This window comes from Lampris incognitus, chromosome 12 (genome assembly GCF_029633865.1).
Source record: "Lampris incognitus isolate fLamInc1 chromosome 12, fLamInc1.hap2, whole genome shotgun sequence".
NCBI classification, from domain to species: Eukaryota; Metazoa; Chordata; class Actinopteri; order Lampriformes; family Lampridae; genus Lampris; species Lampris incognitus.
Window position 1 is genome coordinate 51,969,524 of NC_079222.1, and position 12,803 is coordinate 51,982,326.

General features: G+C 39.4%; 1 protein-coding gene across 1 annotated transcript in view; it reads left to right on the top strand.

Annotated features, from left to right (window-relative positions):
• The first annotated feature begins 3,533 nt into the window (after nucleotides 1-3,533).
• fbxw2 (F-box and WD repeat domain containing 2) overlaps nucleotides 3,534-12,803 on the top strand; it is a 40,017-nt gene continuing 30,747 nt past the window's right edge. The window contains exons 1-4 of the mRNA XM_056290977.1: nucleotides 3,534-3,870; nucleotides 4,905-5,191; nucleotides 5,613-5,835; nucleotides 7,246-7,440. Coding sequence (XP_056146952.1) covers nucleotides 4,925-5,191; nucleotides 5,613-5,835; nucleotides 7,246-7,440 — 685 coding nt within the window. The 5' untranslated portion in view covers nucleotides 3,534-3,870; nucleotides 4,905-4,924. The remainder of the gene's footprint in view (nucleotides 3,871-4,904; nucleotides 5,192-5,612; nucleotides 5,836-7,245; nucleotides 7,441-12,803) is intronic.

A 12,803-nucleotide genomic window follows, 5' to 3' on the forward strand; every position in this document is an offset into this window, starting at 1 on the left:
GGGGGTTATGAAAAGAAAAAAAAAGATAGGATTTTTTTTGTTAAATCTCTTTATTTTATATATGCTAAATGTTATATTCGCTGATGCAGATGGTCAAGTAAAAGATCACATATTGTAGCGATCACGGATGAATAGACTCGCTAGCAGCTTGGCTAACGGGTCGGAGCCTTTAGTCCAGTGGTTCTCAACCTTTTTGGGGTCCTGGACCCCCTGCGTATTTTTGATCTACCCTGAGGACCCCTCCACCTGATCTTGGGGGAGGGGGGTTGCAATTTGATAGAAACAGTAGAAACTGCATTTTAAATTGCATTATAGCATTTATTCACTCTTTGGGGCAAAAATAAGAGCTTTCAGTTGTAACTTAGATATAGTTAACAAAACAGGATTCTTATGCAGTAACTTTCAGATATATGTAACAAAACAGAATATGTATTCAGTAACTTTCAGATATATGTAACAAAACAGAACATGTATTCAGTAACTTTCAGATATATGTAACAAAACAGAATATGTATTCAGTAACTTTCAGATATATGTAACAAAACAGAATTCTTATGCAGTAACTTTCAGATATATGTAACAAAACAGAATTCTTATGCAGTAACTTTCAGATATATGTAACAAAACAGAATTCTTATGCAGTAACTTTCAGATATATGTAACAACACAGACTATGTATTCAGTAACTTTCAGATATATGTAACAAAACAGAATATGTATGCAGTAACTTTCAGATATATGTAACAAAACAGAATTCTTATGCAGTAACTTTCAGATATATGTAACAAAACAGAATATGTATTCAGTAACTTTCAGATATATGTAACAAAACAGAATATGTATTCAGTAACTTTCAGATATATGTAACAAAACAGAATATGTATTCAGTAACTTTCAGATAGATGTAACAACACAGAATATGTATTCAGTAACTTTCAGATATATGTAACAAAACAGAATACGTATTCAGTAACTTTCAGATATATGTAACAAAACAGAATATGTATTCAGTAACTTTCAGATATATGTAACAAAACAGAATATGTATTCAGTAACTTTCAGATATATGTAACAAAACAGAATATGTATTCAGTAACTTTCAGATATATGTAACAAAACAGAATATGTATTCAGTAACTTTCAGATATATGTAACAAAACAGAATATGTATTCAGTAACTTTCAGATATATGTAACAACAGAATTTGTAAGCAGTAACTTTTAACAATGCAATCTTGACAATGGTGGTGTGGTCGGAGCCCTGTTTTTGGATTTTACAAAGGCCTTCGACAACGTTTATCATGACGTCCTACTCTCAAAGATATCAAGATTTAACTTTTCCGTTGATTCATTAGACTGGATGGAGTCCTATTTAAATAAGAGAAAACAGTGTACTAAAATTGGTGACAAGTGTTCGGCAAACACATATTGTACAGCTGGGGTCCCTCAGGGGTCTATACTAGGACCAATTTTATTTAGTATATACATAAACGGCCTTCCACAAGCCTGTCCAGATGTAAACATTCAAATGTATGTCGACGATACGGCCATCTTCACTCATACAAGATCAAAAGAGCAAGTTGCAGCTAAATTAACAGCTGCCATGTGCAAGGTATCTGATTGGCTTACAAACTCATGCTTAACTCCCAATGTGAGCAAACCAGTCTGCATGTACTTTACATCAAGGACCAACAATACAGTTGATCCGGACATTTTATTAAACGGTGAAGTTATTAATAGGGTGACACATGTAAAATATTTAGGCATCATAATGGACAAGCACTTGTCTTTTAAAAACATGGCAGTAAGGTAACCAGGAACGTTAAGTTCAATTTGAATACTTTTAAGAGCAGCAGGCATCAAATGTCTTCATCTGCCTCGCATCTTTTTCTACATGTCATGATTTCCCCTCATCTGTCGTTTAACCACTTGGTCCCAAGCAGGCGTGACCGCCCTCAAGCCAGGATATATTCTCTACATAAAACCAAGGGAATATCACCACTGCCATATCCGGAAAAAATATAACTTTCTTAATTTTGATCATTTTTTGTTATATTCGGATGTATGCCTGATGTTCAATATTATTCATGGACTCCCCCCCCCCCCCCTGAGCGCATGCCTGGCCTCTCCCGACCGTGACAGAGCTGTAAGGGTCAGGACCGGAGCAGCTTCAAGGGGAGCCTGGGTACCACAGTTTAGGAAGACTACTTTTGGTCAATCAGCCTTTTCAGTAAAAGTGGTGGATAGTGGACTTCCCTTCCCCCTAATGTCAGAGAGTCAGCCAGCTTTGCATCTTAAGCTTTGGTTAAAATCAGCACAAACGTGTAATCACAAATAAATGTCCTTGCTTTAATATTTTGCACATACTTTAGATTTCCTTCAGGGTGTACTTTTTATTCAGAGTAGTTAGTTGCTATATGTTTCTTAGTCAGGAGCAGCCTGGGGTTCTGGCTGGAACCAGCCCAGGTGAGACCTGACCGTAGACTGTGTGTCATTTATATTTCCTGCCACTGAACAGGCCAGACTGATTTTTATAGCTGTTTTCGTAATTTAGGTCAGATTGTTATTTATTGATGTTTCAGGTCAGTTTACTAAATATATTTATTGTTCCTGAATAGATGAAATCCGTATTCATTATGTTGTTGTCATATAGGCCAGATTACTATTTATATCCACTGTTTTAAATAGATAATATTGTATTTATAACATTTGAGACTGGTTTTCTGATGTATTGTCATGTTTTTATTTTGTCTTGATTGTTCTTTGTCTGCCTGTCCAATAGTTTTCTTATGTATTGTTATGTTTTTACTTCTGTATTAATTGTTGTTTGTTTGCCTGCCCAGGGACTGCAGATGCAAATTAGCTGCCGGCTAACTCTGGTGCAATTGTAAAATTGTGCATTGTCCCTGTCAAATACACAATAAACTAAATTAAACTGTACACACACACACACACACTTAACTATAGCTTGTGTGTGTGTGTGTGTGTGTGTGTGTGTGTGTGTGTGTGTGTGTCACAGATGTAGGACAAAAAGTTCGACTATAATGAATACATCACATATATTATATATGTTCTCTTTGTAATGTTCTGAATTGGATTTAAATAAAGTTTTGCTAAAAAAAACTACCAGTCCCATCAGCCCTTGGGCATCCCCAGCACAGAACCACCGACAGAGTGTCCTCTGCTGGTTGCTACAATAACATTACAATAATTATAATATAATAACAATTATAATATATGATACATAGCAAAGTATAATGCATAATATTATGATAATACATAGCACAATATAATAATATTATAATAATATGATTTTGCATAGCACAGTACCTATATAAACTATCCAAAATGACCTATATTGACAAATCTATTATAATAGCACAATACTTATCAATATAATATAATCTATACACGGTGACTTATACGGACAAATCTGTAGTACAAAATATAAAAACGCAGTACTTATATGATATAATTTATCGTAGAAGAAGAAGAGGAAGCGGAAAAGAAGAAGAAGAAGAAGTAGACGACGAAGAAGAAGAAGAAGAAGAGGCAGAAGAAGAAGCAGAAGAAGAGAATCAGAAATATCATCATCATCGTCACTGGAAACCAATTTCGCGTTATGTTTGGGAGAGTTTATCGTCACAACTCGTCCCCCAGCCAGTGTATCTGATTAAAAAAAACTCGAGTAAGGCCTTCGGTAACTGACGTTAAGCGACAGAAAGCCTGTTGTCCTCTCAGCACTTAGCTGCGTTCGTTACCCAGCCTTCAACCTGTTTGCCTAGAGGTTAGCTAACGCCACACCGAAAGCTAGCGATGTGAACTGAGCTAGCCAAGCGCTGCCAAGGGAAGCCTCCACACTAGCCCACTGGTTTGTCTCATTCTGGCTTCTTTGTCTGCGTGCATGCTCAGTAAACCTTGTGTCCAGGTGAACTGATGCAACCTTCTTTGATTTAAACCGGTTTATTAAGGAATCGAGATCTTTACATACTAGACATGTCGTTTACAACTTAGTCAACTTGGCCTTAGGACCGCGGCTACTTCAGTTGCTAACCAAGTAGCCAGACTAAATACCCAGGCACCCAGCTACTTTAATCTTTTACTAGAAAAATGTGCACCCATCACATGGTTTAAAGCTATTTAACCACCGCTTTCTGTCGCTTGTTATCGCCAATAGCACAGCTATAGGCCAGTAGAAGTTCCAGTTGGTTTAGGTAGCTACTCTCATGTTTTGATTGTGAAAATGGTTTATTTAATGATGCACTATAACAGCTGATCTCTGTAAAATACAGATATGTAGTTAGATTAGATAACTCACCTATCCAAGTGTTGTTTTACTGAAGAAAAAAAAGTTGTTTAATAGAATTTGTCGTGAGGGTTGTTGCCTTTCAAAATTACCCATTGCCACTCTTGGCCTGGTCATTTCTGGAGCTGTTTTACACAATAAGATTTTTGGTGGCGTTTACACTCATTGTATTTGCTCATATTAAAATTTCAGGTAGGGAATTATGAATTTACTCGAAACTTGTCAATGTTCTGTGATGTCTTATCAGTCAGTTGTTACCCTAGACTAGGGGTGGGCAATCTTATCCAGAAAGGGCCAGTGTGGTTGAAGGTTTTTGTTCCAACCAAGCAGTTACACACCTGATCCCACTAGTCAACCAGTGGGGTCTTTGCTGAGGACTTGATTTGGAGACACAGGTGTGTAACTGCTTGATTGGAACAAAAACCTGCACCCACATTGGCCCTTATCTTATTCAGGGTGAGTGATGAAATGTTTCTCTCAAATGTGTCCAGATGAACTGATTCAGTTTTCTGTGATTTTCTTATCTGGATTATTAAGCATGCATAAAGAATGTAACAAGCTATAGTTAAGTAAGAAATGCTGCCTAATGTGTTGTACAGGTCTTTGCTCTCATGTGCCCATGGAGAAGGTGGCCTTTGAGGGGTGGCTGGAGTCAGTTTCTGCCTCTTTCCTTACGCTGAATGACCAGCAACGTAATCAGTCACTTGACCAGCTAATTTCCCTTAGTGGTGCTGCCCAGCTACGCCATCTATCTAATGGACTGGAGACACTGCTGAAGCGTGACTTTGTGCGCCTTCTACCACTGGAGCTGACCTTTTACTTGTTGCGTTGGCTGGATCCTCAGACCTTACTTACCTGCTGCCTCGTGTGCAAGCACTGGAATAAGGTAAACCTCTTTTTTTGACTGTTTTTTTTCTAACTTAAAGACATTATTTTTGTCAAATAATCCATAAATGTTTTCCCATATCTGGTCTAGTTATAGTAAATGTTTTCCATACTTTTTAACATAGTACATAAGTACCTTTTTTAAGTAGTTATAAAATACACCTTGGGAACGTTAAGGAAAATTATGTCTTTTTTTAATACACTCTGATTTGTTGTTTTGGAATTACAAAAAATATTAGTGGCTTTAAGTTTATATTTTTTAAAATGCAGGGAGGTGTCATAATCCAATGCTTTTGGTCTATGTCTTGTCTGTTGTTAACACCAAGGACTACAATAGAGTTGTCCCTGATTTTTTCAGATGCATGTGACATTTTAACATGGAGTTAAAGATTGCCCAGTAAATTAAATTGAAACTCCTGCAGGTGATAAACTCCTGTACAGAGGTATGGCAAGGTGTGTGTCGGGAACTTGGCTGGCGGATTGATGAGTCCATTCAGAATGCGTCACACTGGAAGGGCATCTACTTAAAGGCCAAGCTGCGAATGATTCAATTGAAGGACGAGGAGGCCTTCGAAACATCTTCTCTCATCGGCCACAGTGCACGTGTGTATGCCCTCTACTACAAGGATGGCCTTCTCTGCACGGGTAAATGGCGATTTGGAATGTTTAGGGTTTGTTAAGAGTGTGGGTGAGCCTTTGAATGTCCTGTCATATGTCTTACTGTGAGATGGAAAATGAGGCGTTGCCACCAATTAAGGAACATGAATTGTGTGGCAGACTGCCTTTTTACTTGAATTCATACTGTTAATCTAGCTGTAGTTATTTTGTGGCCCCAATACCGCTGTTTGCTGTGTTCATTTTTGGATAGTGAGTTATTTGAATGTAAGATTAGAATCTACATTGAGTACAAAATATTTAAGATGCCTGCTCTCCTTGAAACAGATTGACCAGTTGAAAGCTATGGTTGCTGTTAGCTGATTTCATCTTTTTAATTGCAATCCAGCCAGTGAAGGGAAGGACAAAGTATTACGAATGAGTTCAGACAATTGAGAACTATATCATACTTATAAGGAGGAATTGGCCAGCGGTAAGGTCTAAGTGCCATTTGAACAGGTTGCATATCAAGGTACCAGGCATGTTGGTTTGAGAGTGTTAAGAGTCTTGATGTTGCCATGTTATCCAGGCGCAACAGTAACATTTGTGTTTGGAGTAGCCCACAGTCCAGCCCTTGGCTGGCCACTGGTCAAGGAGGTCATTGATGAAAGAGGTTAAAGGACTAATGAGAATTGTGTGAAGCAACAGAGGGTCCACAGCTGAAAGTTCAAGATGATAGTGATGCCAAAAGACCTATATAACAATGCACAGCTCATCACACCTTGTCAGGAATATGGTAAAACAGCCATTGATCAACAAGAGCTACACCTTCTTTTGGCGTTAAACAAGACTGGTTGCTTGAGGGCAAAGGAATGAAAACACTGACACTGGAGAGTGGAGAGTTAGAAAAACATTACCTGGTCTGAAGAATACCAACTCCTGCTGTTTCACACTGATGGGAAGACTGGGCTATTGAGAAATTAGTGTGTGCCACAGAATATTGACCATCATTGCCAATCAGTGCATCCCCTATCCATCTGCAGGTGGATTAGTTTCAGCAAGATGATGCCTGCCACAAGGTTAAGTTGTCAGGGAATGTTTCTACGAAAAGACAGTAAATTTAGTAGGAAGACTACAACTTCCACTCACCAAATCTTAATGTAATTGAACATCTTGTGGAAGGAAATGGAATAAGCTTTTAGAAATCGAGATCCGCTATCAGCCAACTAAACAACTTTCAGCATGGGCCCATCATCATGTGGAATGCTTTCTTCACCTTGTTGAGTCTGTGCGCTGATGGACTGAGGCTGCTTTAAGTGCAAAAAGGGTGTAACTCAATATTGGATAAGCGTCTTTAGTAGTTTGTATGCTCAGATTATTCTTTGTTTTGGGGATATACTGTTTTGACCTGAGATGGTACTTGCAATGCTCTACATTGGCCATTTTTTTTTCCTTTTTCAGGGTCTGATGATCTCTCTGCCAAATTATGGGATGTCCGTACTGGGCAGTGCATATATGGGATTCAGACGCACACCTGTGCCACAGTGAAATTTGATGAACAGAAGTTGGTGACTGGGTCTTTTGACAACACCATTGCTTGCTGGGAGTGGAGCACAGGGGCTAAAATCCAGCAGTTTCGTGGCCACACAGGGGCAGGTGGGTGCAAATGTTTCGCAGACATATGTACTTGAACCAAGCTTATTTGGACTGTGGAGCACTGTAGATTTAAAGTGGTCAGAAATAACATGACATGGTGTGTAAAGGTTATCAGCTGCATACACGTCAAGTGGTCAGATTCGATTTTTGGAAGAAAAAAAAAACGTTTGTGAGAGATGGTACTTTAGTCTCATAATGGACAACGTTTTAATTCAGTGAACCCAGGCTCATTTCTGTGTTAACATTCAGAAATACTATGGAAGTTTTAGTATCTCCATCATATTTCACAGGGCTACTCACATGATGATAGCATTGTGACATTTGGTACGAAAAATTCATCTTGTGCACATAAAAGATCACATTCACACCTGTCGGGCGATTTGTATGGTGTTGAACCCAAATGCTTATGGTAGTTTTAGTCCATGTGAGCGTGTACCATTCTCATTACTTGGAGACCGTGGCATCGAACAACACTTCCCACAACTCACCCAGGCAGCTATGCCATTTTACTGTAATAACAAGAAATGACAAGAAGCTTTAAACAAAAGCTGCCAAATTTGATGTCAAATTGTTTTTAAAATCTACATTCAAACAATAAAGCTTATTTTTCTGTATTAGAAAGTGGTAGCAAGAGGCCTTGCGAGGAAATTATGAACAAAGTCTGTGAGCCTGAGTCACAGACTCAAAATCAAGACTCTCAGCAGCACGCAAAGAATGTTAAGTCTTACAGATAATTTGCCTGTGGCAGAATGATTTCTCCCGGCTTCTTATGAAAAAAAATGCTTTTCTCATGGTGCTAGGATTAGCACTGAGGAGGAATGTTCTTGAGAGTGATTTGAGCTCATCCTGGGCTGCATATATACTGTACAAGGGTGTCAATATGCCAAATGTGTGCTGAGCAGTTGATAAAGACAGTGGAATGTTGAGGATGTAAGTAGTAGAGGTGACGAAGGTGTATGAGTTTAAATACTTGGGGTCAACTGTCCAAAGTAACGGGGAGTGCAGAAGAGAGGTGTAGAAGAGAGTGCAGGTAGGGTGGAGTGGGTGGAGAAGAGTGTCAGGAGTGATGTGTGACAGAAGGGTATCAGCAAGAGTTAAAGGGAAGGTTTACAGGATGGTTGTGAGACCAGCTATTGTATGGTTTGGAGACAGTGGCACTGATGAAAAGACAGGAGGTGGAGATGGAGGTGGCAGAGTTGAAGATGATAAGATTTTCATTGGGAGTAACGAAGAAGGACAGGACTAGGCATGAGTATATTAGAGGGACAGCTCAGGTTGGACGGTTTGGGGACAAAGCAAGAGAGACAAGATTGAGATGGTTTGGACATGTGTGGAGGAGAAATGCTGGGTATACTGGGAGAAGGATGCTGAATATGGAGCTGCCAGGGAAGAGGAGAAGAGGAGGGCCAAAGAGGAGGTTTATGGATGTGGTGAGAGGACATGCAAGGTGGCTGGTGTGACAGAGGAAGATGCAGAAGACAGGAAGAGATGGAAATTGATGATCTGCTGTGAATCCAGTGAGTCAAGAAAATACTTTATGAGACAGTACAAGCCTGTTTCATGCCATAAGCAATCATCAGCTGTCATTGTTTTTGAATGTTTGAATGTAGGCACCTCTCCCTTCCCCATTGGACGTTGTGCACGTGATGTGCATGATGAGGCAGTAAATGGTATGTTCTTTCCTGTGTAGTTTTATTGACAGCTGATGATTGCTTATGGCATGAAACAAGCTTGTACTGTCTCGTGAATAATTGACTTGACTCACTGGATTATTTTGCTGCTTATTTGTTGAACACTTTTCCTACCGTCGAGTGTTTCTTTTAACAAAGTTATATATACATGTATATATATATTTATATATATGTGTGTGTGTGTGTGTGTGTGTGTGTATATATATATATATATATATATATATATATATATATATATACATACATACACACACACACAGTTAAGGTCAAAATTATTAGCCCCCTTTATGAAATCAAACAAAACCCTTAACTTTTCCACGGAAATGACCATAACCACAAGTGTTTATAGTTTAATTGCTTCCAAAAGAACAAAGACAAGATCTCCACTAAGCTTGATTAAGATATTTTGCTGATGCGCTGAATTAAAACAAGATAAAACCAAAATGACAAGGGCAAAATTATTAGCCCTCTGACAATTAATAGTCAATGGTGTAACCTTTCTGACTCACAACCTCTTATGGTAGTTCCTAACTACCATATATATATATATATATATATATATATATATATATATATATATATACAGTGCATCCGGAAAGTATTCACACCCCTTCACTTTCCCCACATTGTGTTATGTTACAGCCTTATTCCAAAATGGATTAAATTCCTTTTTTTCCTCATCAATCTACACACAATGACAAAGTGAAAAAGGTTTGTAGAAATTTTTGCAAATTTATTAAAAATAAAAAACTGAAATATTGCATGTACATAAGTATTCACACCCTTTACTCAGTACTTGGTTGAGGCACCCTTGGCAGCGATTACAGCCTCAAGTCTTCTTGGGTATGAAGCTACAAGCTTGGCACACCTATATTTGGGGTATTTCTCCCATTCTTCTCTGCAGATCCTCTCGAGCTCTGTAAGGTTAGATGGGGAGCGTTGCTGCACAGCTATTTTCAGGTCTTTCCAGAGATGTTCAATGGGGTTCAAGTCTGGGCTCTGGCTGGGCCACTCAAGGACATTCACAGACTTGTCCCGAAGCCACTCCTTCGTTGTCTTGGCTGTGTGCTTAGGGTCGTTGTCGTGTTGAAAGGTAAACCTTCGCCCAAGTCTGAGGTCCTGAGCGCTCTGGAGCAGGTTTTCATCAAGGATCTCTCTGTACTTTGCTCCATTCATCTTTCCCTCGATCCTGACTAGTCTCCCAGTTCCTGCCACCACCATGCTTCACTGTAGGGATGGTATTAGCAAGGTGATGAGAGGTGCCTGGTTTCCTCCAAACGTAACGTTTGGCATTCAGGCCAAAGAGTTCAATCTTGGTTTCATCAGACCAGAGAATCTTGTTTCTCATGGTCTGAGAGTCCTTTAGGTGCTTTCTGGCAAACTCCAAGCGGGCTGTCATGTGCCTTTTACTGAGCAGAGGCTTCCGTCTGGCCACTCTACCATAAAGGCCTGATTGGTGGAGTGCTGCAGAGATGGTTGTCCTTCTGGAAGGGTCTCCCATCTCCTCAGAGGAACGCTGGAGCTCTGTCAGAGTGACCATCGGGTTCTTGGTCACCTCCCTGACCAAGGCCCTTCTCCCCCGATTGCTCAGTTTGGCTAGGTGACCAGCTCTAGGAAGAGTCCTGGTGGATCCAAACTTCTTCCATTTATGAATGATGGAGACCACTGGGCTCTTCGGGACCTTCAAACCTGTAGAAATGTTTTTGTACCCTTCCCCAGATCTGTGCCTCGATACAATCCTGTCTCGGAGGTCCACAGACAATTCCTTTGACTTCATGGCTTGGTTTCTGCTCTGACATGCACTGTCAACAGTGGGACCTTATATAGACAGGTGTGTGCCTTTCCAAATCATGTCCAATCAGTTGAATTTACTACGGGTGGACTCTAATCAAGATGTAGAAACATCTCAAGGATGATTAGTGGAAACAGGATGAACCTGAGCTCAATTTTGAGTGTCATAGCAAAGGGTGTGAATATTTATGTGCATGCAATACTTCCGTTTTTTATTTTGAATACATTTGCAAAAATTACTACAAAACCTTTTTCACTTTGTCATTATGGGGTATTGTGTGTAGATTGATGAGAAAAAAAGGAATTTAATCCATTTTGGAATAAGACTGTAACATAACAAAATGTGGGGGAAGTGAAGGGGTGTGAATACTTTGCGGATGCACTGTATGTATATATAGATATAGATATAGATATATAGATAGATAGATAGATAGATAGATAGATAGATAGATAGATAGATAGATAGATAGCTTTCAAACCACACCTGAGCAATCAAATCAGCTATATATATATATATATATATATATGTTGACATATGTGTGTGTGTGTGTGTGTGTGTGTGTGTGTGTGTGTGTATATACACACACATACATACATACTTACATACACACATATATGCATGCATATATAAATAAATATACACACATATTTTCAGGCAGTGTGGGTTTCTTACTGATTGTATCTTAACTGTCCTATTACAGCGAGTAGTGTCTGCTGTGATTTCATAACTGGGGTCCTGTACACACAAAGAAACATCAGGCAGGGCATGGACACGCACAGAGTAGGCCAAGTAGATGAACAGTTGCAAGGCAAAGTAATAGAGAATATAGGCCGAGAGCAATTATATACAGTAAAACCTAAAAATGCCAACTGTATTTGCAAATTCCATGGGGCTGAATTCACCCCGGCTACAATACGATAGGTTTATTCTGATTCAGTTATAGGCCTACATTCTGTATCATTACTACATTTAGCAGGCACAGCCAGAAACTCCACATGATAGTGAAGCATTGCATTTATCGTTTCAAATTTAGATACCTTCCACAATACTGTGCAGTCCAGTTTACATGGCCTGTAAACTATTAAATTTAGACAAGGCAAATAAGATTATATCTACCTCACTATCGGGTAGATCATAATGAAAAAGCCCTGAGACATAACAGACTTAGTGGGGTTTCAAAAAAGGTCAATGTTGAATACCTTAAAGTCTGCTGTAGACCAGCGTTTCTCACACCTCTCCTGGAGGTCCACTTGTCCTGCATGTTTTAGATCTCTCCCTGCTCCAACACAGCTGATTTAATGATCAACTCGTTATGAGCTCCTGAAGCTGCCTAATAACAAAACTGATCATTAAATCAGCTGTGTTTGGATCAGGGAGAGATCTAAAACATGCAAGACAAGTGGTCCTCCAGGAGAGGTTTGAGAAACGCTGCTGTAGACAACGGTACTGGAACTACCATAGGTGATTGAGACGATGCAAGTAATTGTTGACAAATCCAACAATTAGTAAAGTTACGAGAAGTGACCTATTCTTTCATCATAGTTTTAGTCAGAGTTGTTCTATAGGTATCAAAGTGTCTTACACGCATCTGTGCGGCATGTGAATTTTCCGTCTTTTTGGCACCAGACTGCGGACTGTTTCAAGCCCTCAGTTGTAGGTTAGTCTGTAAATAGCACTTTACAGTATCCCGTTCCACATGTAGTGACACAGCAGTGATTGCCGTTTATCCATGACCAATAAACTTCGCGTGGCTGACCAGGGTAAACTGTAGGGTCAGTGGTTAGTAAACAGCTATCTCTATCACACGTATCTGCACAAAAAAGACACTAATCTCCTGTCATCTGCACATCTGGCAATTTGGCTGTGGTGAGGGTGAAAGG